This window comes from Cheilinus undulatus, linkage group 17 (assembly GCF_018320785.1).
Source record: "Cheilinus undulatus linkage group 17, ASM1832078v1, whole genome shotgun sequence".
In the NCBI taxonomy this organism is placed as follows: Eukaryota; Metazoa; Chordata; class Actinopteri; order Labriformes; family Labridae; genus Cheilinus; species Cheilinus undulatus.
The window spans coordinates 16,704,716-16,732,697 of NC_054881.1; the positions used below are offsets into that span (position 1 = coordinate 16,704,716).

General features: G+C 39.2%; 2 protein-coding genes across 3 annotated transcripts; one reads left to right on the forward strand and one right to left on the reverse strand.

The window, feature by feature from the left end:
• Positions 1-101: 101 nt before the first annotated feature.
• On the forward strand, positions 102-4,115 carry dnajc25 (DnaJ (Hsp40) homolog, subfamily C, member 25). 2 transcript variants are annotated; one of them, XM_041810049.1, is made up of 5 exons: positions 102-501; positions 1,766-1,918; positions 2,163-2,533; positions 2,617-2,716; positions 3,526-4,115. In XM_041810049.1, exons 1-5 carry the CDS (start codon positions 151-153, stop codon positions 3,646-3,648), a joined length of 1,098 nt encoding a protein of 365 aa, XP_041665983.1. In that variant the 5' UTR covers positions 102-150; the 3' UTR covers positions 3,649-4,115. The 2 variants fall into 2 exon arrangements, with proteins under 2 accessions (XP_041665983.1, XP_041665984.1); XM_041810050.1 differs by lacking the exon at positions 102-501 and adding an exon at positions 508-1,622.
• Positions 4,116-9,086: 4,971 nt separating this feature from the next.
• LOC121525388 (spindlin-1-like) lies at positions 9,087-26,510 on the reverse strand. The gene is made up of 8 exons (XM_041811371.1): positions 26,374-26,510; positions 17,815-17,888; positions 17,204-17,307; positions 16,912-16,960; positions 16,642-16,777; positions 14,980-15,097; positions 14,102-14,335; positions 9,087-13,947 (listed from the first exon to the last, which is right to left on the reverse strand). The coding sequence occupies exons 3-8, from the start codon at positions 17,241-17,243 to the stop codon at positions 13,748-13,750; spliced, it is 777 nt and encodes a 258-aa protein (XP_041667305.1). The 5' UTR covers positions 17,244-17,307; positions 17,815-17,888; positions 26,374-26,510; the 3' UTR covers positions 9,087-13,747.
• Positions 26,511-27,982: the final 1,472 nt, after the last annotated feature.

The following is a 27,982-nucleotide window of genomic DNA, read 5'->3' on the forward strand; positions in this document are numbered from 1 at the left end:
TTAATTTTCCTTCTAGTTAAATGTTTTCAGGGAAGTAAATGAGTACGATCTTTGACGCATCGTCATCACTTGGTCCCGACGCCTCCCGATGACGCCAGCAGCGTGCGACAGAGCTCCAGAGTTGGCAGTAGCGGAGGCAGGCGGACAGAGATGACTGCACCCACGGAGCGGTGCAGCCGCTGCGGCGGCGGAGGTTCCTCTGGGTGTCCGCGGTCGTCGAAGCCCTGGTTTCGGCTCTTGGTGCTCCTGTTCTCCGTTAGTTCCCTGCCGGCGGTTTCTGGGCTGGTGGAGGGCCTGTACTGCGGCACGGAGGTCTGTTACGATGTGCTCGGAGTCACCCGGGAGGCCACCAAAGCGGAGATCGCCCGGGCTTACCGGCAGCTTGCCCGAAGGTACCACCCGGATCGATTCAGGCCCGGAGAGCCCGGTATGGAGGGAGAGACCACGGAGAGCGCCCAGACGAAGTTCCTGCTCATAGCGACCGCGTACGAAACGTTAAAGGTCTGTTAGAGGGTCTGTGGAAGAGTCAGTCAAGTTTTCAGCAGTATACTGGTCTAGGAGCAGCTTCGCCTTATTTACTTTGATTTATTTACCCAAACCACGTCACAGTTTAACGATATCCTTATAACATCTCCCCTCTATCAAACCAGTCCTGATGGGACCTTTTGTTCCCATTCTTCTCTATAAATAATCCAGCAGAGCTCTTACAAATATACACTGTTCTCAGTGTGCAGTTTTTATGATATTTAGAAAGCTGCTTTATTTTTAGCCAACTTTTTAGATCTTGTCTTGAACTAAAAGCAGCAGTGTGCATTACTTTTGTCATCCTCATTTATGTTAAAATACCAAACTGCAGGCATGGCCCCAGCTTTTCCCACCTACTTTAGTAATGTGAGGTAAACATCATGCTGTAAAACAGTGGTGGAAAAGTGGCAGCCCTCCTCATCACTCAGTGTGGCCTTTGAAATATCAACATATTGTAAACATGAACATTCATAAAGTTAAACTCCCATAAATTCTTTATTCATCTCATAAGTGAAATATTTGAAGACTTTTTTGTTTCAATCTTGATGCTTACTGCTTGCACCTCATGAAAGTCAAAACTATCTCAAGATATTAGAGAATATTGTGAAAAATGAAAATGCAAATGTTTCCCAAGTCTTCATTCTCTGTATTTCTGGATCAGTACACATAATGTCAACATTTCTGTCTTGTAGATCCTTTTTTCTGGACTGGTATTTTGTGATATTCTAATACTTTGAAATAGTGGCTCTTTTTTTTTTGTCCTCGATAATTTATGCGACAAAGACAAGAGATGCAGAAAGCACATGTGTTGGACTAGTGGTGTAGACAGAGGAGATGTGAGAGTGAACCTGGCAGCAGGAACAACAATAAGATGAAATCTGTTTACGCTCTTAAGGGAAAGTTAAATATTTGACTGTGTGAATGCAAGACGGACGTAGACAAATATGTCTGAAGACTTTTTTAATTTCTCTGTCACAGTGCCACGTAGACTGAATAACTATGTGAATTTGGAAAATGTTCTTCCCCTGTTATATTGTGTCCTCAAAATCAAAACAAGAGCAAAAAGTGCTTGTAAAAGAGAGAAAGAAAACCTGCAGGTAAGAGTAAAACATCCTAACCTGAAAAAATGATTATATTTATGTATTTTTAATAAACCACCAAATCTATACCTGATGTGGTTTTTACCTTAAAAAAACTTCATATAAAAATTGACATGATGTCTCTTTGTCTGTGTTTGCAGGATGAGGACTCTCGGCGGGACTACGACTACATGCTGGACCATCCTGAGGAGTACTACCAGCACTACTACGCCTACTACCGTCGACGGCTCACTCCCAAAGTGGACGTCAGGGTCGTCATCCTTGTCACCATCTGTGCCATCTCCATTTTTCAGGTACAGCTGCAGCTTTCAGCGTGGATACACATTCTGGAAACATCTCTGTCCATAAGTATCAGGATAGAATGCTCCTGAAGTCCAAGGCATGGACAGTATTTAAAAATGAAGTCCTTTTTTTCTAGTGAATGTCTTTGTGATGTGCTTTTATCCTTGTTTGGCTTGTTTTCTATCTTTACAGATATGAATCAGCCTCAGACAGGCAGGTGAACATGTCCCTCTCACCTCTCTGTCTCTCCTCTAGTACTACAGCTGGCACAGCAGCTACAACGAGGCCATCAACTACCTGGTAACCGTCCCCAAGTACCGAATCCAGGCCACCGAGATCGCCAAGCAGCAGGGCCTCCTCAACCGCACCAAAGAGAAGGGCAAAAACCGCCGCTCCAAAGAGGAGATCAGGGAGCAGGAGGAGGAAGTGATCAGAGAAATCATCAAAACAAAGATTGACATTAAAGGAGGATACCAGAAACCCAACCTGTCTGACATCCTGCTCTGTCAGATCGTCCTCTTCCCGTATTATCTGACCAACTACGTGGCTTGGTATGTCTCCTGGGTTTACCGCTTTACGATCTGCAGGGAGGAGTACGGAGATGAGGAGAAGCTCTACATCATCAGGTCAGTTCTTACTCTAAGTTGAAACTAAAGGCAGTGTTGTTCCAGCTTTCTTTGCTCATAGTGGACTCTGTTTGAACCCTCAGGAGGTTCATGAAGATGTCTCAGTCTCAGTTCGACAGCCTGGATGAACACAATAAACAAACCTTCCTGGAGAAAAAACTCTGGATCAAAGAGAACTTTGAGGTTTGTCTCTTAAATCCTCTTACTGTAGATCTCTTTGCCTCTTCCTTCTAATCTTGTTCCCCTAGCCGTGACCTGCTTTTTTCCTTAGTACTACCCCATGTTTGTCATTTTAATTTGCTCTTTTATTGTTGAAAAAACTTCTGAGAAGTGTGGTAAGAGATGAAAGTGACACCAAAGTCTTGTGAATAATTGATAAATACATTAATCCTGCACCTCTGTATACAAACATTAGCAGTGAACAGTGAATGGAGTTTGATATCAGGGAGAGAGGAAGGAGAAGCTGCGGTCAGACTTATCTGACTGCATCTTAGCCAATTTGAATATTATAAAAAAGTATTTTTTTTCTAGAAACACAATCAAATGTGAAACTTCCTTATGGTCTAGATTTATCACACACAAAGTTAAATTTTTCCAGATGTCTTCTGTTTTAATCTTTAAAGTTAGGGCTTATATCTCTCAAAAATTAAAGTTCTTCTATCTTAAAGTATTTTAATGTTACAAACCATCAGAGATTTTTTATACAGAAATATTGACTAGGAAAGTTCTGTTCATATATGCACTCACTTTGTGTGTGATGAATTTGGAATTTACGGAAGTTTCATTTATTCTAATGAAACAAATGATATTCTAAATTATCGAGATGCTTTCATATTCGTTTTCATTTTTCTAAAAGTACAACCAGTAAAACTCATCAGAGCAGGTTGAATCTAAAAGCATTTTCAACACCAGCTTTCTCAGTAAGAAAACAGTTAAAGACTTGTAAGATCTCCTGAAACAGCCAGTGGTAAGCTTGGTTTGGTGTCTCTCAGTCTTACAGGAAGGAGCAGGAGGAGGAGATGAAGGTGAGGATGGCGACCGACCCAAGGATGAAGAGATACCGACGCTGGATGAGGAACGAGGGACCGGGGCGACTGACCTTCATCGACGACTGATCACCACAAGCTCCGTCTGTCACAAACATGCCTGCCTCAGTGCCGCCACGCACGGACACAAGCCGCGCTGTGTGGAGAATCGCCTGTACAGAGAGTTAACTTTGTCTGTTTATACAGCGAGAGATATTTTCATAGCAATCAGGACTCGATGAGAAGACGTCTGAGCGGATAAACTATGAGCATGGGCTGCAGATTTCTGAGTCATTTTTTACATCATGCTGGGGTTATTTTGTTTTTTAAACCAACATGTCAGATATGTTTCAAATGAAGTTTAAAGATATCATGATTTTCTCCAGATGCTTTTTGTGGGGCAGAGTTTGTCTGGTTAAAAACCAACAGTACTGTCAAAGTGTCCTTGGGCGTGGCATCAGACAGCTGCCTGCTCACTCTGTTTGCTGCTGCAGACTGTCAGTTAAAGGCTGCTAGCATTTGTTGCTTTTTTTGTTGAATAAATCAGGGCCAGAGAACTTTGTTTTATTGTTTCATTTAAAGCAGTGATCATTGACTGAAGGGTATTTCTGGTATTTTTTAACTTTAGCCCTACTGTTACCATATTTTGGGCTCCAGTTGACTCATACATGCACAAGTTTTGGAATTGAACATCCACTTATGTGGTTTTGGAAAAAAATAACAGAGAATATGTCACTTGTTCAAACTTTGTAGTGTATACTAATCTGGACATCGCTTCTTAGTCTCCTATCACACTGAACTGAAGCCAGATTATCTCTGCGATATCCCTTGACAGATTGACTTGGGGACTCATTTTGGAGCCAAGGCACGACGCCACTCTTCTCCTAACCAAAACTTTACCATAAATCATCAAAGATACCTCAGGGTGGTCCACAGCAGAGCAGACTCTTGTCAGTTTGAAGCAGAAACTCATGTTTATGGGCATTTTTACGATTGTATTGTGACTGTTCATTAGGTTTTCTCTCACCACTCATCATGCAGGAACCTCATTTGTCAACTCAATCATGATCTTAGGTCTGCTTTAATAACTGATTACAACAAAACTACTCAGAAACAAGTGCACTTGGATGTACAACTGTATTTGAAGCGTAGTTGACCTTCAGAGTTTGGCTCATGTCGCATCTGTTGATAACTGCTCCACAGAGTAACCACATCCCCGTTTTTTTTTTGTGTTTAAAAAGTTAAGCTCCAACTCCTTTACCAAGGTCAATACCACATAAGTGACATCAGTTTATGGCATCTGTGGTCACATTAAGGGCTCCACATTGACAGAAAGAGTCTGAACAGACTCTCATATACACCAGTACCTTTATTTACATTCTACTGCTGCCATCCCCGGTTCATAAATCCACCCATGAAAATGTATTTTCTTTAACATATTTCCACGTGCTGTTAAACAAAGCAAGGAATTTTTAACACAGCTTTTCCAAACATCCCAACATTAATGTTTCACAAAAACTACCGGGGTCAAAAGTATTAGCCCCCTTTTTGTTGAGCCATAGCACAAACCACTGTTGTACAATGATGTGCTTTCACTTTGCCATGCTCAAAGCTTTTAAAATCAAGTTAAAACTGAGAGTTATCTTCTAATTTACACACAGTATAAAAAGTCCAGTATGGGTTTGAGCTGTCACTGGAAAAAGCGTCACGGCAAAAACAAAAGAAATCAGTTTAGACTTGAGAAAAGTTATCACACATTTCCAAGTGTCAAGAACTGAAGTGAGAATGATCATCAAGAAATTCAAACAGGGCAACACAGTCCAGAACAAGCCTGGCAGAGGTAGGAAAAGAAAGATTTCAAAGACTGGAAAGAAAACTAATGAGAGATATGTCAGAACAACTGCAGAGACATTTGTGAATGACATAGCCAAGTCAGGAATGGTAGTCTCAAAGAAGACAATCACTAGAGCCATGCACAGGAATGGACTGAGAGGTTACAGACCAAGACAAATTTCACTTCTGCAGAAGAGACATCTTCAAGCCAGACTGAAGTATGCTAAGGACAACCTGGAGAAAGATTCTGCATACTGGAAGCGTGTCCTTTAGTTAGATGAAACTAAACAAGAGCTCTTTGGCCATAGAGATGTTTTTGATGTTTGGAGAAAGGAGAGGTGTATCTACCCAAAGAGCACCATCCCCACAGTGAAACATGGTGGTGTGAGTATTATGCTGTGGGTGTGTGTGTAACTGGGAATCTCATCAAGGTGGAAGGAGTCATGAAGAAAGAAAGATATGTGAAGATTTTGAATGAAAATCTCAAGCAGTCAGCAGTATCAGGTAGTTGTAGCCACCTGAGCTCTCGAGTGTGCCCTCTTGAGATTTCTTCCAGTTACATGCATAGTGTTTATGCAAGTATATTTACAAGAATGTTTGTGTCATGCATAGAGCCATGGTTTTTAACTGGTCTCCCATCACGACAAATCATTACCCACAAAAGATGTGATGGAACAAAGAGCTAGAGACATATCTTTCAAAATAAAAGCACATCATTGACTGTTACCTTTTATTTTCAATAGGCACACATCTGCAGCCCATTGGAAATGGCTTTGCAACCCACTTTGGAGTCCTGACCCACCAGATGAGAACCACACAGCTAGATGCAAACACAAGGTGAAACAGAAAGTACATCTCTGGCTTGAAAGGACAATTAAGCAATATGAACCAGCTAATGTTAGCTAATTAGCACACCTGTGCTTTAACTAAGAAGAATTGCTGCCCCTTCTCTTCCCAAACAGAAGCATTATTGATCCAAACACATGGTAAATACATAAAAGTGGCCATACTTTTGTTGACTTTCATCCTAGCAGCTGTATAAGGGGACAGGTTCCCTTTTACTGTAGATACAGAAGTGAAGTTCTGGCTGGATCTGGTTTTAGTGATTTGAATAGTGGACACTGTTTAAGTGTACAGATTGACCAGAACCTGCAGTTTAAATCAAGAAATCAATTTTTCTGCAGCTGTAGCCCTAGGTCAGAGGTGTCCAAACGTTTTCCACTGAGGGCCGCATGGAAAATGTATAAGGATGGTGGGGACACTTTAATATGCGTCATAGTGAGGATAGTAGAGTTAGTAAAACCAATGTTATGATTGTTAAGATATGCTTAGTGATTGGTATGCTTAAATGGATAGATAATGGCTGACAAGGCAATAAGCCAATCATTTTAAGGATTTTAGGGAGGCCAATCAGATTTCAGGGGTCCCTGGTCAGCCCTGGCTACTACCAGCTCTGTCTCTAAAACACCATCAGTACTGCTATTAGCCTTCATAATCCATCAGGGTGTTATAAATCTAAATATTGTTATTGTTAATTATTTTGGTTGCCAGTATGTTCTCCATTTACAGTGCTGACTTCACTTATTCACAAAAAAAACTCATCTCAAGAAATTCTTCTGGTCAAAATGTTTGTTTACAGAATTAGCATGGAAGCACTGCCTTGTGCATGAAACAAAAAATACAATACAGTCAAGCACAAGCTTCATGTTCAAAGGTGGGCCTTATTTGCATTTTAGTTTAGAATTTGCTGTGGGCCAATCAAAAATGAACCGCGGGCCACATTTGGCACCCGAGCCACAGTTAGGACATCCCTGCTCTAGGCGGTGGTCAACGGTGGCTGCCACTCTTGCACTATTTTTGCCCTTCAGGCTTCTGTGCCGGTCACATGGCTGAATATTTTGGCTTCACACCATGTCAGATGTTGCTTTGTCCATTCTCATGTACAGTCTATGGAGATGAAATTAAACTGGTTAGCAGTATAAACCAAGCTGTCATATCAAGGTAACGTGCCACTTCTCTGTTCTGTAAAGACCCAAAAAGGGTTGCTAACATTCAAATATTTTTGCAAATCATTCTTGTGCAAAAGCCAAAGTCACAGCTGTGTTTTTTCTGTACATTAAGCAACTAATGAAGTTTATCTGTTTTTTTTTAGTCGGATTTTAAAAAGTTGCTTACCGTTTACAGCTGCTTACTGAGCGTGATTTATTCTACACTGCTTCACTGCTCTTCTCTTTGATTTGGGGTGGCATTAACCTTGTGCTGTTTGTTAAGACACCAATGTAGAATTATTTTTAATAAACAACTAAAAAGGTGTTTTTGAAAGTGATTAATTCCCTGTTGGCTAAAATTGTCCTACCTTTGCAACCTTATAAAACATAACAGGTCGTTTAAGTTTTACATTTTTTCATGCTCACCAAACCATCCGTGTTTTCAAGAACATTTTAATAGATTCTTGTTCCAATAAACCTAGAAATGTAAATGTAACCCAGCCCTCATCCAGCGTGCAGCCCTCTACTCAAAGTTACCAGCTAACTTCCTTCTTAGGGTGTCCAGCCTTCTTCGGGAGCTTACCCGTTAGCTTCTTCCCGTTTTCAGGAGGTTACTTAAACTTCACCTGCTTACCTCCTCAAGAGGTTACTTGTTATCTCCCTTCTTAGGGTGTCCAGCCTTCTCCAGGAAGTAACCCGTTAACTTCCCTCCTTCTCCCGCCAGTTACCTTTTAACCTAACCTTCTGACTTCTTCAGAAAGTTAGTTGTTAAAATTCTTTGTATATGGTGTCCAGCCTTCTTTAGGAGGTTAGCTGTTTACCTTCTTCCTTCTTAAGTAAGTAACCTGCTATGAAAACCTCTAGGACATCCAGCCTTCTTTAAGAAGGCTGGATGTCCTAGAAGTTTTAAGAAGTTTTAAGAATCTTCCTTCCCTATGGCGTCCAGCTTTCTTCAGGAGGTATGATGATTACTTGACCTCCTTCCTAATTAAGTCGGACATAACTTATCTGTTTCTATAGAAATGCTGAATGTTGTATAAAAAGACTTGCAGCTTAAACTGCTAATGCAAGTGCCTTTCTTTTGCTGTATCCAATTCATGTTTTGTGCTGCTAACTAATTGTGATGGACCACAAGTATTCCACTACTATTAGTCAAAAGTCAAAGTGCTCAAGCTTACTCCCCAAATTTTTTGTTCAATTTGCACCACAAGTGTGAGGGAAAACATCAGCAGTAGTCTAGTTGTAATCTTGTAAACAGAGTTTCAGTTTCAAGTCTTTTTGAAGGGAGCATGACTTTGTCTCTGTAGACCACAATGCAGAACCTCCATTTTCCACAGTGGCCAAAAACAGACAAGAAGCTAGCTTTAGCTTGGGTGTTTTTACATATTTCTTGACTACACTTAGGCCTTGTTCACATCTAGGCAGGTAAAACTGAGGTTTACCTTCTCACTGTCCACATGCTCAATCTCAAAAACATCTTTGTCCACATGAAAAATAATAATAATAATAATAAAAAATCACTTTTTGCTTCTTTACTCTTGTTGACACAAAGGAATTAGGTTCGCAGAAAAGAAATTTAAGACCACTTCCTGCCCATTATCACCATTTTTCTGAAGTACCCTCAAGCATTTCAACAAACCTTTGTCTTAAAAAACCTGAAACTGAACCAGACTGGAAAGAAACAACAAACCACACCATTTTTAGGTTTTCCATTAACAATAAAAATTATTAACATACATTTTTAAACATACAAAAACAAACGATACAAGGCAGAAAGATGATAGAAGGCCAATGTCATTCCAACATTAACATCAATAATCTGTTTTCATTATAACAGTGAAATGTTCGGACTGGATCGGATGTAAAAATGATTCTGTCAATCGAGTTTTTAGCAAATATTTAGCATTTACTGATTAATATCGGCCTACTGAGATGATCTGAGATAGACAAATAAAGAAATATACAAGTGCAGAAACAACAGATCTCTGGGAAATCTGCCTTCTTCTTTTTTTAGTGTGGTTATAGTAAGAGCTGTAATCTGCCCAGCGACTAACTACATCACAGGAAGTACTCAGACTGAAGGTTTAATCCACATAGTCATAGCTGAGTTTTTATTCAGAGGAGCCTTCTGATTGGTTGAGATGGCTCTTTGAATTTTTTTTGTTTTCCACTTAAAACAACAATAAATAACCGTAAATATTCACAGAAAATGATGGAACTGAGTGCTCAAAAATAAGGAAAATTCCATGTACTTTTTCTCCAAATTGTTGAAATTACCTCAATATGCACACTGAAGGGCGATAAGCAGTATTTCTATAAAATAGCCCTCTCTTTTTTACCTTGTTTGTAAAACGTCATCATAAAAACCCTCAAATGATCCATCTAAGGATGCACATTCTTGGATTTTTGCACATACTTCAGGTTCAACCTCTGATTTCTTTCCACCAAAGTGCAGGGGAAAAAAGCCTGTTGTTATCTTGGATTCTTCATAAATTCAGACCGATTCTCTGAGCAATTATTTTGATTTTTTTACATGCTTTGACAGGGGGTCCAAAAACGCATCAATCTTAAGCTGAATTCTACCTCCCAGTATATTTAATTACATAATTATTATTTAATGCATATTTTCTCAAATGCAGTCTATGGATTACAGTGAGAAGTAAAGGTTATGTGCAGTAAAGGCTCCAAAACTTGAATATCATTGACATTTTTGGCAATAAAGGTTTACAAAAGATATGAAATCAGATGTTTTTTGAGCTTTCCAAACAAAATAAGCATCCATGTCAGTAATCAACCAGAAAGAGTTTGCTACTTTAGCTGTGCAAAAACATCTGCAAAAGTCCTTTTACTGCATCCCTAGAAAGAAGATTTATATGCTCCTCATTCCTGGAGTTACTGAACAAACAAAGAAACATGCATCCCCTTAAAACAAGAAATAGAACAAGTTTGAAGAACACATTGATGCAAAACCTTCAGTCTGGAGTACCTCTGAATAAAAAGGTAACTTTAAACCTTCATGTTTGTTAATCTCTTCATAATAAACACATCTGACTGTGACGTCTCTTACTGCATACATACATACAAACAGACCTGATTACACTTGATTTCAGTAAAAACTGGGATACTTTAGTTTATAATCATTTCAACTCAAACGTAAAGTCACTGGAATTTTTAAGTGTTCACAGGAAGCTTGGAAAATGAAAACTCAACTGTTTCACTACAGTAAATCTGTTTTTCTAGAAGATTCTGGTGAAAATGAACTCATTCTTTTGTCCTCCTCCTGTGGTTTAAGGTGCATCAGACCACCATGCTGCTTTTTGCTACGTAAATCAACAATTTGAGCCGGTGAGATTCCACCGCCGTGTTTAAAGTTCAAACAGAAGAACGGGAACGCAACAAAAGTCAGTCTGTGACGACGACATCAAAAACAAATCGCCAACGACAGAAGGAGCTTTGGCCGAGTTTCATTTTCTCCTTCCTGTTTCGTCATCGATGACGTAGAAAAGACGACACGAGAGCAAATCCAAAGGCTTTAGTGAAATCACAAGAAAAAAGCAGTCCCATTGTCTTTCACAAAACAGAACTCCACGACAGGAGGGGGTTTGGCAATGATAAAAAAGGCTAAATAAAAAGCCCCCATCTTTTGTTAAAGCACAGTTTACATCTGCAGATGTCTTCTGAGGATTTTTCCACCCTCTTCCATGAATTTCAGTGAAATGGAGCCTGCAGAAGCAGCACAGCAAATGATGAACGAAGTCTTGTTTTGTCCTGTACAACAGCAAAAAGGCCGTAACGTTTGTCTTCAGATATTTCCAAGGTTCCTCTAGTGTTTCAGTTAACCATCAAGCTTGTTTTACATTTTTCATCACTAGGCTTCAGAAGGTCTCTCAGCTAACATTGAGGTCAGGACCAGTTTCTGTTTCTTTTGTGTTGTGTTTTATGGATTTTAGTTAACACCACTTCAGCCATGAAAAACGGAAAAAGATGACTTTATGAGTGTGGTTAATTCAAAGGAGTATCAGGTAACTCTAAAAAATTAGAGAAAAAAAGCCCTGCTAATTTTCAAGAAAAAAACTTTTTCAGTTAAAGTTGTGATTTTTTGAGAAATCAAACTCAAAACCTCTTGAGTTAATTAAGTTGTAATTTTCTGAGATTTTTTTTGAGTTAAAATAAGCAAATTTTTACCTCCCAACACTGGAAATTTCAAGATTTATTTCACTTGAATTTACAGCTTTATATATTGAGAAAGGGATTCTTTTCATGTAAATTAACAACTTTTTAAACTAAAAAAGATGCTTGTTTTGTTAATTCATGACTTCCTAAACCTAAAAATTGGAAGGCTTTTTCCACATAAATTCCCAAACCTGTCAGGCTCAGAAAATTAAAGGCTTTTCTGAAAATTTTGCAGTTTTCTAAACTTTAAAATTTCAAGTTTTCATCTCCTAAATTTATGACTTTTGTAAAAAAAATTCTGTTTTTTTCATGTTAATTTTAAGCTTTAATAAGCTAAACATGTCATGTTTCTTTTTTAAAAATGAACAGATTCTCTTCATCATTGTGAATATAACAGAAAAAAGGACAAAATCTGCCACAAAAATAAGAAAAAACAAATTTTACCATTATAATAAAATGATCAGTACTATATGTTTGTTTTTGCAAGAAATAAAAGATCTAACCGGCTATATTTTTATCTGTAAAATGTATTCATATTCATTACCAAATGCATTATTACAAATATACTAGCATCAACTATGCTGATGGCATTAAAATTTAGCTTCAATTGGCTTGAATTTGTGCCTAGCTCTTTAAATAAGGTATTACTATTTGCATTTGATTTTAAAAATATCAACCTTGGAGAAATGAATTCAGACAAAAGCTTTATACTTGTCCCTTTTGTTAAGTTCTGAGTAATTATTACAGTTACAACGAGAATATCCTACAATTTGTAATAACATGGCCCTATAAAATTAATGTTTCCCTCCTTGTCATTTAAGTTGCCTATCCCTGATCTATGCCATGGCTTATGCCCTGGGTTTTGGTAGAGCTGTGCCTAAACAGAAGCCTATGTATGCAGCCTTACTTTTATCTCCTCAAAATGCAATAACATTTAAAAACAAAGCAGACTGGTCGGTTAAATAGAATCATATTACTAGCCTTTGCAAAAAACAGAAAACAACTAAATTATTCCCTCGTCCTTTGCTTCAATTGATTCATCAGCTGTACTTTCCATCTCTTCTTATGTCTCCTGTCTTCCTCTTCAATAGCAGCAGTAAAATCAGCTCATGTTAAATATTTATCATCTACAACTCCAACATGATTCGCTCTCTTTCAGTCGCCTCAGTTTCTGAACACAAACCAGTGGGAAGTGTGTGAGAGAGACCAGGAACTGGCATAAAAATAACACTGCTGAGGAGCATTTTGGAGGAGTATAACAGAGAAAACTGACACCCCAACACACGAGCACAGCGTAGGTCTTAACAGTTTTGATGCCAAAGTACAAATTAGGCTTAAGCCATTACTATTTCACATGTAGGTTTTTGGGGACTGGGGAAAATAATTAGTAGTTGGCCTAAGTTATGATTTTTAAATCAGAATCAAGATCATTCAAACAAGTTGGTGAACTTGTCAAAACTATGAACCTTAAAAACAAGCAGGATTTATGAGCTCAAAACAAAAAGAAAACTCCAATAATGAAAAAAGACATCATCATTCAAAGGTCAATTCTAATTAGGACAAAATCATAGCAAAAAACTTTAAATTATAAAGTCATCTTTTGCCTTAGTGTCTCCTAAATTTCCTCATTCTTAATCTGTTTTTCTTTTCATTGCAGAAGCCGGAGCCAGCTGTGATGAAAATCTTTACAGATAGAGACAAATTATAGATTAAGAGAAATAATCAGAGCACTGAAATGTGTTGATGGTCCTGATTTAAGGGGTCCTCGAAGCAAAAACAAGCTTGAGATGATAGATGTTTGTTTATCCGCTTCATTATTCTCCTTCTTCCTCTCCTTTGTGAAGCTTTAGTTTCTCTTGCTACAGTAAAACTGAATTTTTGGATGCCTTCACTCACCTTCTCACCTCTACAATGTCCTGGACACTTAGATTTAAAACCACGGTCCTTTTTTTCTTTTTTTAAGAGTTTAAAAGCTCTTAAAGTCTTCACCAAACACTCTTTTACACAAATGAAGTCAATTCTCATGAAGCATTCTCTCATCTTTTACTATTGTGAGATTCCTTTTTTAATGTCTTTGTCTCCCGTCTTTGATGATTGGAGGAACGAGCGTTAGTTTAAAATACTTCAGATGGTTCATCATGTGATGGTTTTTGTTTCTGTGATGTAAGGAGGGAACTCAGGGTGTCCACAGAGTCTTATGAAGTTTTGACCAGGTCGTAGACGTAAATGAGAAAGTCGTCGTCGAACTTGATGAAGTAGACGGACGGTTTGGCTTCCACCTGGTGAATGACCATCCCTGTTCGCTTCCCGCCGTCCTCTTTGGCGTACTCGACCTGTTTGCCCACTAGGCTGTCCACCACCTCACCAGGTTCTCTCTCCGCTGGGACGCTGTCGTCTGCAAAAGGAAAAAGAAAAATTAAAACTTATTTCTTTTTCTAGCAAACACTTAAGGGAAATTCAGATGGATTTGAAGGAACAATCTTGTAATTCTTACACTGAGAAAATTAAACAGGATTATATAAGAGCATGAATAAAAGGAGCTGACTCACTGGAGTCGGGCATGATGCGGAGGTCTCCCTCCTTGTAGTCGTCCAGCAGCTGGTACATGTAGAGGACGGGGTCTTTCTCATACGTGATGTAGAACCAGGTGGTCATGATGGGAGCTCGGGCCAATACCATCCCTCTCCACTCCTCCTTTGGACCCTCCTCCGTTTCAAACATGTGCTCCACCGCTTTACCGATCATGGTGTCTGCTAGGTTAACGTCTGTTAGACGGGATTTAGCTGGAGGGATCAGAAAAATGTAGACATAAAAAGATAAACATTATGTGATAGAGTTAATAGCACTGGTGAACTAATGTTTGATTAGTTTAAGAAGCAGCAGCGACAACTTCCTACTACAGCAGATGAATAAGTCTCCCGTGTGCTTTCTGACTTACGTCTTGACTCTGCTACAGGAAGTTTAACACTTATTTGTAGAATTAAACGCTCTTAGAGTTTGGCAGGCCAAGATGTAGTTGTAGTGGCCACCACCACTGAGCTATGTTTGTTTGAGTGTCCCATCACGGCAGCTGATTTATGATCTATTCTTTCTGTACTTGTGGCTGCTCATTGTCTATCAGTAACATTTTAACTGTGCTCCTGCCTGCGTGGGCCAAAACACTCTTGAAAAGGAGATTCTTCATCTCAATGAGGTTTTCCTGGTTAAATAAAAGTAAAAGTTGCATATGCAACTCTCTGCAAAGCTAGTAAGAAGGTGATGTGGTTCATTACTCAATCAAGGCTCCAGAAAACAATGCCATTTACATTTACATAATAAAAAGCATGCCTAATGATGTAACGGGTCATCTGCAGCTAATTTTGTGATGGACTTATGTCGATGCATCCCTTATTATCTCTGTCTGTACCTGTCTTCGTGTCAGACTTACCGAGTCTGTCAGGGAGCACCTCGAGTCCCTGAACCCTCTCGTCTTTATGAAGCTCCAGACCATAAACGCAGTCGAAACCATCATACTTTATCAGATAGAGGGACGGGTTCACCGGCACCTGGCGGACGGAAACACATGAAATCACCTCTATTCTTCCATTTTGTCGCCTCTTTCCCCACATCCTCAGAGAATTTTTTGAGTCTTTCATTCAGTAAACACTGGATCTCAGTGTGATATATATAATATTTTAGGTAAATGGCCAAGTACAGTCATGGAGGAAAGTATTGGCAGCCCTGGAATTTTTCCAGAAAATACACCATTTCTCCCAGAAATTGTTGCAATTACAAATGTTTTTGGTATACACATGTTTATTTCTCTTCTTTTGCAAACTGCTCCAGGTCTCTCAGCCTTATCTTTATAGATCTTTGTCCATTATTCATAATTATTCTTCCTATTTTTTTTTGCTTAAGAACAACACCCCACTGCACAAGTTATGATGCATGCTTTCATAAAAACTACAGTTCAGTCAGTTTTTTTTTCTAACAGTATATCACTTGTTTCTTTATATGTCTGTTTTTGACAAGCTGAGGGGAAAAGTCATTAAAGAGTGGCTCTCCCAGCCTGCCCCACCCCACAAGCACACAGTGAAATAGTGCAGGGGGTGGGCTGAGTGAGAAAGAGAAAGCAAATAGGAAACAGATGCAAATAATTTAACTGATCGTCTGTTCTAATACAACTAAATTTACCAATGAAGTCGTCTGTTAACAGACGAATGAGCAAAAAAGCTCAGACTGTTGGGGGCACACTGATGTGTCTGTGTTGTCCTCAATGCTCTTTTAATTCTAAACAATGATGAGCCACGTGTGGATACATGCTGTTGTGCTCATTCAGATGTAATCTGAACAGATTTTTGTCATTAAAACAACTCAGAATAGTTCAAACTTAATCATAAAAGTCGTATTTATTTTTGGGTTCGAATCAGGCTTGGGCCTCAATGGGGTTGGCCAAGCTTAAAGTAAATGAGCGTGGGCTCAGGTTGGGTCAGGCTGGAATTTTTGGGTCCCATCTAAAATGACATCAGTCTTTTTTAATCAAAATCAACAAGTCATTCTAAACAATATTATCAGGCCCTATATCTCGTTTGAAAATAATCGATTTATGTAAAAAACTTAAAGTGTAAGTGAACCTCCGTAATTCAAAAAATGCCCAGAAAGTTTGGTACTGAGAGGAGGGAGGGGAAAAGGACAGGAGTTTTCCAGTTGAGGCGGGAGTGACAGTGATGTCCCCTTGTCAGAGAGAGATACAGACAGAGTCCCACAACACTGCTGCCTCATAGCGATCTTTTAAAGTGGAGGAGTTTTCCCCTCTAGAGTCCCCTGACACAAGCTATAGTGTGGTGGCGGACCATGGTGGTCCTGAGCACTACCTGTTCGGGTTTTTCATTTTTTTCAAGATTTTTCAAGGCAGATGTCTGTTTGAGCTAATTAAAAGCCGTAAAATCCACATTTTTATCAGTTTGGTGCAAATTTCAGCTGCGACACCAAAACTGATGTGTTTTATTATAGTTCAGTAAATTACCTTACTGTACAGATGAAAAAAAATGTTAAAGTGTTCACTACCTCTTTAGTATGCTGCCAAGCCCTACCTGGACCCTCTGCTCACCTGGTCAAGCACGGTTCCCTTCCAGATGACATGTCCTCCTCCTTCCTTCCACACGTGTTGGATCCTACAGCCAACGATGTTTCTCCGAGGCTGAGACAGAACTTTGGTGGTCGGACCCAGACTGCTCTTATGTTTCCTTCAAAGAGACATGAAATATCACATCAACAAATATCTACTCTGGGTCTGTCGTTTTAGTTCGAAGTTCAAAAAATTCTCCACTACAAAAGAAATGAGTCAAAAATGATTGAGCTGCAGAGTATTTGAACTCACTTGTGGGGATTCTTTTTCTTCATCATATTTGCAGAAACACCTGCATGCCCTGAGAACAAAAACACAAAAACAGCTTGTGTCACTTCACCCTCTCAGTCTTTATGTTTAGATAAAATGGCAAGTCTTTAAGTCTACTCTCCAGACTCTCCAATGTTGATATTTTTGATATAAAGGGTATAAAGGGTTAGGGCTTTTAAGTTGATTTTCCATAATCTAATGGTAATTGATTTTAAAATATATGCCAGTTCTTTACAAATACATTAAATGTTTGAAGCTGTGCGTGGAGTCTGACCTGCATCAGCTGTGTCTCTGGGTCCCGGAGCGTTCTTCATTCATCTGGAGGCAGAGAGGCAGCAAGGCTGCCTGACCACAGCTACAGCACACACCTGGTCACAGCTTTAATCACAGAAGAGAGATTATCTGCTAAATCTGAGTATGATCTACACTAGAGCAACAGATGAAGCTCTTCTTTAAATCTTGACACTACTCAAGACCTGTCATGCCCTTTACTGATATCTAGTGGTGAATGGATGAATTACAAAAACATCAAAACACCTCTTGAGTTGTCTGATGTCCTATCGCCAAACCTGATGGATCATCCTTTTATTACATGTTCACTGCAGATTGCTTGGTCATAACTAATACATAACTATTCACCAACACATTACATCACATTGGATACAACACTGGTAATGGTTTGTTTTTTCTAAAATCAAATCAAAGATTTTCATTTTAGAATCGGGGCAACCGTTTGTTATTTTTCTACTCTTTGGTCTATAGGGTTCAGCCCTATTTGTCTGTAAATAAAACTGCCTTGAAATTTTCTCAGTCCCTGTGTCTTATCTATTTCATCCAAAATGATCAACACAGGACAACAAGATAAATGCAGGTTTGTCTTTTTACCCAGTCTTCAGTTCTGAGGAGTGTTGATGAGATGTTCAGGATTCACATCTGCAGATCAAAAATCAGGCTCAAACCTGTGAGGAAAAACAGAAAGTCAAATATTTGAAGATTATTACTCCAAAAAAAAAAACAAGATCCTGGCCTCCAGTGACAATTTTATACTCAACATTAATCAACAATGCTCCAACATTTCATCACTGAGCTCCTTTGCTAGAAATACATGAGCCTTAGATTGAAATGAAGACATCCTCTCAGTGTTTTTGATCCTGACCAGCAGGGGGCGTCAGTCAGCCTCTCTCTGACATTAATGGTGTTTGATGTCTGATGTTTTTTCCTGCTGCTGAATCTTGCGTAATGTCCAGAACTCTGACTGCAGGCTGCATTATTCATCAGCAGGAATCGCACCTTCATGTTTCATTTATCACAGCAGAAAGAAAGAAAGCAAAGCTTCATTCAACACAGCAGCTGCTCAGTTTGTGACATAACAAACACGCTTCCCGTTCTCCACTCAAACAGGTGAGGGATTTCACCTTTTGCTCATAGGCACTTCACACAAACTTCATAAATACATGAGAAGTTTAGACAGTATAAGAAGTGGATGTAGCCTGTGGTTTACAAAGAGAGACAATGCTGTTCTTAGTGTGTTTACATGCCGTTAGAAAAAGTCAAATTATTGTGTTAGTCTGACTAATACTGGACTTTAAAAGCATGTGACCTTGTAGTTCAACTGAAATCTTCCTAAATCGAATATTCAAAGTCAGATTTAGATTAAATTAATACACCCAGAGACATACAGGAAGGAGCTGCAGGCTGGACCTGAACCCAGACCGCCTGCATACATGAGGCGTGAGCTAACTGCTTGACCATCTGCACCCCAATAGCATGATTTTAATGGAAACACTGCTATACTTATTTAGCAATAAACTGTTTGCATGAAAAGGTTATTCACAAACTAGCCAGTTCTACAAAATGGCTCTTTTTCATGATTGACAGGAGCTGGATCCTCTTTGAGAGCAACTTTCCTTTTTTATTCCATTTTTGTTGTTAAATTCAAATTTAAACAGCCAAACTGGTATCAAACGAAGAGTTGTTTGGGAGCCAATAAACTGTCTGTTATTGATGAGCTGAACCAAATGATCCAGATCTCCAAAAAGAGACGGATTTCCCATAATGAAAAGACTGGACGGACATTGCTGGCTGTAGAAACACAACCAAGATCAGGGTTTGCGGTGGCAAACTGACAGTGTGTGAGCGCTGATTGGCTTTGCTCACCCAGGCTTTAGATGGAGGATTTTAATCCTTGTCTGCTACAGTTTCTAGCACAGACACAAACAGCACAAACCTTTGGCATTTTGATAGCACTTGTCTATGCAGAAACCACTTCCTGCCCCCCATCTGGAGTTCTCAACAATGCCATGACATCATCTAAACAACCTATGGGATCCAAACTGGCCTGAGTGTTCTGAGCATGCTTTACCAGGCTTTGACTCACCACTAGTTAAAAAAAGGTATAGTATTGAGACCAAACACATTTGATCTGCCAGTTTTGCAAGACTTACAAATGACTGATGTGAAGATAATGTGTTGGCATTTTAAACTAGCCTAAAGCTGTGAACAACTCACCTACTGACTCTACTGTCTAGAGGTATAACATGAAAAATACATTATCTGTGGACTCTGTAGACAATCAGAGCGCTGTGAGCTCAACTCTTGGTGGATCAGCCTCCAGAAAGGTTTCATGTCCTGAACATGAGACTTCAATTATTGATCAGCAGAGCCTGTGAGTAAAGCTGGTGGTGTATTATTTATCTGCAGACGGGGAATTGTGTAACACATCTGACCCCTTAACTTCTCACTGTACCATTAAAAAAGTACAACAAAGATTATGTAAAGAACACCTGGGAGAATCTAAATGTCACCAACCATCAACATTAGCAACCTGAACCTTTAAGATAAAATCAGGATTAAACCAAGTGTAGCAAGGGATGTGTATATTTAGCCAACTAAATGATTAAATATAATCACCCTCAATAGTCTGCACCGGGATTACCATTCAGTTAACAAAATTTTAATGTTATATATTTTCCCTCAACGCCAGTCAAATGAGCACTGTGTCCCAACTAACTACTGTACACAGGCATGTGGACGGTAGCCTGCAAGAACCAGAGCATGGTGGTGCCAGCACTGCTAACAGTAGCAACACTCTGCAAAACAAACTGGCATAATTTCTCTGCAGATGCTCTCTATAAGGTCAAAAAGGCTGAACAACTCAACACAACATTGACTTCACAAGATATGCTTCCCCTCAACTTCAAAAAATTTGGCTCAATTTTGGCTGTTTCCTAAGTGCTTAAACACCTTCAGACCACAGGTTGCACACCTAAGATCAAGCCAAAACCTCAAGGCACACCATATTATACATGAATATATAGACTCTTTAAGGGTTGCATGATCTTAGATGTTAGCTGATATCCAATATGATGACATTTACAAATCAATTATAGCCAATAACTATATTCAAGAAGTTCAGACCAAAAACTTAAGTCCTTAAAACATGTTTTAAAGTGCAAGAATGAACAAAGAAGCCAACTTCAGTCCTTAAAATGTACTTTAAAGTTTAAGGAATGAAAAGAACAGAAATAAAGACTTCTGCTGATAGGTTTATTGGTCCTGCACTAGTTTATTTGTATACAGCCGATACTGACACCCTATATCAGCCAACATTTACAGCCAATACAGGCTTACAGACTAACAGCCTTCATAGGCCAATATTTACAGCAAATACCAATACTTGCAAATATCAATATATGCCAAAATTTACAGGTGATATAGGCCAATATTTACAGTTGATATAGGTCAATATTTACAGTTAATATAGGCCAATATTTACAGTTAATATAGGCCAATATTTGCAGTCAGTATAGGCCAATATTTGCAGTTGATATAGGCCAATATTTGCAGTCAATATAGGCCAATATTTACAGTTAATATAGGCCAATATTTGCAGTTGATATAGGCCAATATTTGCAGTTGATATAGGCCAATATTTACAGTTAATATAGGCCAATATTTGCAGTCAATATAGGCCAATATTTGCAGTTGATATAGGTCAACTGCAGTCGATATAGACCAATATTTAAAGTTAATACAGGCCAATATTTGCAGTCCACATTTGTGGATATTTACACCCGTTACAGGCTTATATATAAAGCCAATAGAGGCAAATATTTACAGGATAAACATATATCTATATCTATAATCTATATTTTCTACTATTAACCGTGATATAGACTGAACTCTAAACTTTATATAGGCCAGTATTTACAGCCAATATAGGCCAATTAAACTACTGATAAAGTCTGATATTTACAACCAATATTGGCTGATATTTACAAATGACACAGACCAAAATTTACAGCCAATATAGCTGATATCTGCAGTCAACATAAGCCAATATTTAAAGCCAATTTAGAACGATATTTACGCCCGATATAGGCTTATGTTTACAGTCAACAAAGGTAAATAAGAAGGCTGTTAAGTACAGCTGATATAAGCCGATCATTACATAAGTTAAAGGCTGATTTTTACACCAGACATAGGCCAGTTTTTGCAGCTGTCATAAGATGATATTTACAGCAAAATAAGCCAAATTTTTATAGCAGACATAGGCCAATACTTACACCAAATACAGGCCGTTATTGAAAGCAGATAAAGGCCAATACTTATACCAGACATAGGCTGATATTTACAGCCAATATTTTCTGCTGACAAATATTTTCCCTCCACATTTACCGATATTTACAGCCATAGACAGACTTATAAACTGGCCAACCAATTATCAACCTGGCCAATTACTGAGGTTGATATGTGACATTTGACCAATTACTTGTATTAGCATTTAATTGTACTGATAATCAAGAGTCTTTCCTCTGGCTCTGTCACCCCAAGGTCTCACATGATGTCCTGACAACAACACTATCAGACTGACTAGATGTCCCACAAGTACCAGCCAATCAACGCTGAGGCCTGGGTGTCACTGACACAGTGAGTATATGGCACCACTTCCCATGTTCCTGCTGCTACTGTGTTGCTCTGTGCCATTGACACAGTTAGCATAAAATGTTGAATTTTCTTTATTTCATTTTTTAATTAAGTACATTTTATTTATCACCATAAATGTATATGGATATATGTATATGGAATAGGTGCTAGGAACACCTCCTGTGAATACAAACAAATCTAACCTCAAATTAAAGTTAAGTTGTTGCTTTCTGTCTTTAAATACTGTTGTTTAAGAATCAAAATCAGGCTTTAGACAAAAGAGAATATTTAAAGAAGCCAGCTTAGGCCTCTAAAGTTGAAAAATTTTTAGACAATTCAAATAAAATACTACACACTACAGTGGACATCAGTTGCAGTTCAGCTGGTCCCACCATTGTTTCATGAAGACCTTCAACACTGTGGCTGACTTTTCTCACTGCTGGTTACCTTCCGAGAAAACCATCCAACCAGAAACACAGAGACATTTTGCAGCACTTGACTGCAGCTGCTGGTGATTTCCCTCCTGTTACCCTAAGCAACACAGCCAGTCATCTGTTGTCATGAAAAGCCAAACGATGCAGGACAGAAGCAACCCAACATACCATACTAGCCATGACAAAACTGAAACCTTCAGGTGAAAATCAGAGTGAAACTGGGAGTAAAACTACATCCTCTTCTATACACAGGCTAAAGAAGTGAAAAATCTCTCCACAACTGAGGGTTTCACTGTGTTCTCCTCTGAAACATCTGGATTATATAAAGTCCCAGCACTGCCCGAGCTGTTCAAACATTCAGACTGCAGCTCCATGACTCAACAAGAACAATAAAGCTGGGAGTTTCCTTACATCTGTTTCTAAGACTCTTACTAGTGCTTTAACATCAAGTCTTTGAGTCAAAGTTCCCTTAAGCATATTTCTCTTTTAAACCTTTAAAGTACATTTTTATTGTATTGTATTTTCTCAGCGTTATAACCTGCCAGTGTTCAAATCAAAACTGAAGGCATGCTTTTGATCAGCAAGAGCTTCTGATTTTACCATACATTGTAACGCACATTGTAAACTGCGACTAATATCCATGCAGCACCTTAGAAAGCTTCCATATACCAAATGCATTTGACCTGCATCCATGCTTCAACATATCAAACATATGACCACACTAAGAGCGATGCTTTATGCATGCAGAGCTGCAAACCAAGCCCACACCTCTAGTGTTGAAAAATAAGGCCAATGCTGAAGTGCACTGCGGTTCCTTGAGTGTCCACTTGAGAAAGGCTACAGAAGCCCCAGAAGTCCCATTAACACACATATCAAAGTGTGCATTTAGACAGCAGAAATACGCATACAGGCTAAGCAGCATCTCCACTGCACACAGCATGCAGGGATACAAAGCCACAGTAAGGCAACTTGTTGATTAATGTTATGGGCATACTAAAGTGAGGCCCTGTCCACACGGAGATGAAAACGATATATTGCCGTTTCGTTTTGTAAAGTTTTCTGTAAAGACAGGATTATTTCAGGAAATATCCACGTAGGCACGGAACCACTGAAAATGACTGAAAATGCTGTAGTGTACATGCCAAGCTTGTACATGGTGCTCTATTGCTGCCACAGAAATGCACAAAAAGAGAGAAAAAGATCACAGAAAACTGACACAAACTTTCTTCTAGTTGCCCTTCTGGTTGTTCTCCACTTTGGATTTAAGAACATATGGTGTATGCGTTTCGCGGTGGCGGTAAAGGAGCATCAGATTTTGCTGTAAAAGCCATAACAAGCTCAGTAGCTTCTGCAGCAGGAACACAATCATGCAATCCGCCATTGTTGTTTTGGTCGACCCATGCAGGTGTCTTAAGAGAGCTACGCTATGTGTGACGTAATCGTTTCAAGAAAGATGCCGTTGGCCGTCCACACGGACACAAAACAGCAGTAGTTTACGAATTTGTGCACTCTGGGACCCGTTTTCAAAAAGTATCATTTACAGTCACCCAAAACACCATTTCTGTGTGGATGAAACGCCGATACGACAAAAAACTTTTGCGTATACCTGGTATCTGAATGCCCGAAATGGATCGTTAATGCTAAACACAAACAGGGTCTTTGTCTGTGACTATGGCTGACAAAAACTTATTCTGAGTCCGCATTTCTCACAAGGCAATTGCCATCATTAGGCTTCAAAACTCCACTGCAGAAACCAGTGGGTAAAATCACAAAGACTATGTCCATATTTATACAGTGTATTAAACTACACACTGCCTGGGACACTGACGTTAAATCATAAAGGAGACAAAGTTTAAGTGAAAAGGGGTAATGAAGGTAAAGCTTTGTTATGATTTATCATTCGAAGCCCTATTCGCACAGGATAAGTATAACCTAGTGCCCTCTAGTAATTTGTAATAATTTCACTGGATGCCTGTGTTTTTAACCCCTTGCAAATCAACCATGTGTAATTTGCAAAGTAAAAATTCCAGGGCAAATTACCTATCATATCTTAGCAAACACAGAGGTCCACAGGTAATACTAACCCTGTGCAAATAGTATTGCTATGCATCTGTAGCTAGTATCCATTAAACAATTTAGCACAGATGTCACCTTAATACTTAAGTACTTAAAATGCTGTTATTGATCAACAATATTGATACCTGATTGTTTTGATGCAAAGGTAATAAAATAAAAGTTCCATGCACCCAATACTTGGTTAATTGATTGTTTTCAGTTATCAAAATTTGAAAAAGTACTCCTGCATTGTCTACACTCACTGGCCCCTTTAGGTACACCTGTTCAACTGCTTGTTAAAACAAATTGCTAATCAGCCAATCGCATAGCAGCAACTAAATGCATTCAGGCATGTAGATGTAGCCAAGAATACTTGCTGAAGTCCAAACTGAGCATCACAATGGAGAAGAAAGGGATTTAAGTGACTTTGAATGTTGCATGATTGTTGGTGATTTCAGGAACTGCTGATCTACTGGGATTTTCACACACAACCATCTCTAGTGTTTACAGAGAATGGGAAAACATCAAGGAGAGGCAGTTGTGCGGATGAAAATGCCAGAGGAGAATGGGGAGACTCGGCTTTTACCTTGAAAAGCACAAACTGGAACTATAGTGCCTGTGGTATATCCTTCCGTTGTGGACATACATATCCGTTAAAACAAGGTAAACATGGCTCTCTTTTTAGCATTCACCTGACTATTTTGGCCAAGACATGTGAGCTGTTTACAGTAAAAAATGAGCAAGCCAAACTAAAAGTCAGGCCTTGACGTAGCTGTTGTGCAGCCACCCTGCACCCAGTCTAAACTGTCTGTCAGTAGGTAGGGCCACTACAACCTGCAAGGTGAAGGTCACATGAAAGATAACAACAGCCTTTTAAACAAGGCTTATAAAAGCACAATATAAGCTACCAAAAAATGCCCTATCGATGCCATCGTTCACCCACATTAGGTCACTATACCCTCAGCTTGCACACTGTTGTCTTCAAGATTTCAACCTTGACTTGGTCCAAATGATAGCACCACAAAAAAAGCATTGATTTCCATTTAATCCAGGTGCTGGAGATCATGTCAGTGGCCAGTATCTCATCATTATTGTTATTTTTAGATGGATACAGAAAAATAGCCATCAGGAAAGGTGGATTAATTATTTTCAGGTAAACCACCTCATCTTTTGGTGGCAGATATCTTCAAGATCTTTTACAACTGATTTTGTGCATAGTAACCAAATAAAACCAGCCACTTTAATTTTTAACCACTAATCTTCATTTTTGTAGGAGGTGGGTATCAGCAGATGGGTTGTAGTTTTACCTGCAGGATCAGACTCCAGGGGACCTTTGCTTTGATTTGCTTCCAAGTTAATAAAGGGGGCGTTACGATCCGGAAGAGTCAGACCAGATGTCAACGTGAATACAAGAAAACTGAAGCTGAACACATTTTTACTACTGCAAAACAATCTGTCAAAGGCAGAACCTGACCAAACCCTTTACTAGATGAATGACTTAACTTCCCTTAGGCTAAACTATGACAGCTAAAAAGAAAATGATGTTAATTTCCACTCATAGGAAAAAGACATGCTAGTTTTATCATCATCTAGTTGGCTGGCTTTGTTTGAAGAAAATAATATCATCTGCACTGAAACAAGCAAGCAGGTTCTGCAGGGCCAGCGTCAGCCATGTTGCTCGCCTTTTTTACTATTATTATTTACAGTCCGTGATCAGAGGAGCGTGGTGGTTCAGAGGCCTCTAAAATCTGTAAACAGCGGGGCTGTCGAACAGCATTCCTGCCGAAAAGGCAGTATAATCCCGGACAGAAAGACAGCAGCAGACTGGGTTAGGTCTTCGGCTGTCTGCTTCCCCCGCCCCTCCCCCGCCAGACCAACCGTCGGCGGGAGAACGTCAACGGCAAAACGAGCGCCCAGTGTTTTTTTTTTTTTTTTTTTTTTTTTTTTTTTTTTTTTTTTGTATGGCTGTTTACCTGCGGGCTGGCTCGCGAGCAAACGGACAGGTGCACGTCATTTGTATGTCTCTTACCGTTATCATAATTTAAAAATGGAGGTCGACGGGGGGCTGCGGTGGGGTGTCTCGCCTCCTGCTGTCTGTCCACAGAACCCGTTTCGACTTCACAGGAACCAGCAGAGACTCCACGGCCATCTCACCACCGAACGTTAGGCTAGCAGTGGTTAAACACGGGACATCCGGTTAGACCTTTCACAATAAAGGGGCCAGTGAACCCAGTGGACAACAGTACATATAAGGGGAACATCGAATTAGTCGACGCCCATGGCCCAGTATAAGGTCTTTGATTTTCTTTGAAACTATTCTATTTCATAGCCTTTGTTTAAAAGTACAGACACTGCTCTATTACAGGGATGGGCAACCAAGAGGGCCACGTTTATTTTATAGTCAATGCCAAAGGGCCAAATTGTTAGAAACTGTTGGGTTTTCTCAGTTTAATCATTGTGGTAACTAATAATACAATACTAGGACGAATATTTTCCCCCTCCCCTTTTATTTACTCCTAGATGGATGATTTCTCTTTATCTCCAAGAATGTCATTCTTCTTCCTTTGCAGCTCTTAGCAGTGCAGCATAATGCTCGATAGAGGGAGGGGGGTCCTACTGTCATTGCATTGCACACTTTGCTAGTTTTCAGACACTGCTGTGGTTTAAATTTTGCCAGCCTTAAGTTGCTTGCTGTCTGTATTGTCTAGTTGGAAATTGGTTTTCTCTGTATCTTGGGATAACAAAGCTTGTTTTCCTATTATGATGCATTCATTTCTTGACATATCTCAAAACAACCAAAATTTACATGTAATAATGAGATACTGCAGGTCTGCCCAGGGTTTCAGTAGTCATGCTCTTTTTTATTTATTTTGAATCTATTCATGGTTTAAATAGTTTTGAATAGCTTTTAACACTCTTTATAGCAATTGTTTTTTGTCTTTGTTTTATCAATTTAGATACAATAGTATGCTTTTTTAAAATGTTGTTTTGTGTCATCTTTGTAGTGTTTAGTTATATTTTTGCAGAAAAAATAGCACAAAAATAACAAAAAAAAAAAAATAACAAAAAAAAAAAGTAAATGCATATTCAGCAAGCGTAGGAAGATTTTGAACGTAAGGTTATATCTCAGCTTTAAGTTAAAAACACAGCCCTTATTTTTCAGAACTAGTGTACTTCCGGTTGTATTACCGTAACGTTGACGTTTTCTCTCTCTAGCTCTCTCTCTCTCTCTCTCTCTCCGCCCCTCGCTCGATCTGCCAAATAGTGCAACCGAGAGGAGCTACAAGGACGTCAACTGCTGCATTACGCTGTTTTTCCTGCTTTATAGTGATCCACCGTGCTGCTGTTGAATGCGACAGAGGAGGAGACAGGCATGAAGACAGACAGAGAAATGCACTGACAGGCAGATATTATTAAAACAAAAAGAGGGACGGAGAGAAGAAAATGAAACCAAAACAAATGTCATCATTCACAGAGGATCAATAAAAATGAGTTTTGGTGGATTTTGAGCTAAGACTGTAGCTCTTGAAGATGATTCAAGTTCTGATTGGTTGATTAACCTGTCCATTTTTTAAAGGTCATAATTTACAAACAACACAAAGAGGCAGCACTGTCAGCAATGTGTCATTGCTAGTAGG

Excerpts from the sequence above, each read along its gene's own strand:
- dnajc25 (XM_041810049.1), top strand. The coding sequence starts at position 151 with ATGACTGCACCCACGGAGCGGTGCAGCCGCTGCGGCGGCGGAGGTTCC. Across the intron at positions 502-1,765 it reads CCGCGTACGAAACGTTAAAG|GATGAGGACTCTCGGCGGGA; the intron begins GTCTGTTAGAGG and ends CTGTGTTTGCAG. Across the intron at positions 1,919-2,162 it reads GTGCCATCTCCATTTTTCAG|TACTACAGCTGGCACAGCAG; the intron begins GTACAGCTGCAG and ends TCTCTCCTCTAG.
- LOC121525388 (XM_041811371.1), bottom strand. The coding sequence starts at position 17,243 with ATGAAGAACGCTCCGGGACCCAGAGACACAGCTGATGCAG. Across the intron at positions 16,778-16,911 it reads AAGAAAAAGAATCCCCACAA|GAAACATAAGAGCAGTCTGG; the intron begins GTGAGTTCAAAT and ends GTCTCTTTGAAG. Across the intron at positions 15,098-16,641 it reads AGGGAACCGTGCTTGACCAG|GTGCCGGTGAACCCGTCCCT; the intron begins GTGAGCAGAGGG and ends TCCGTCCGCCAG.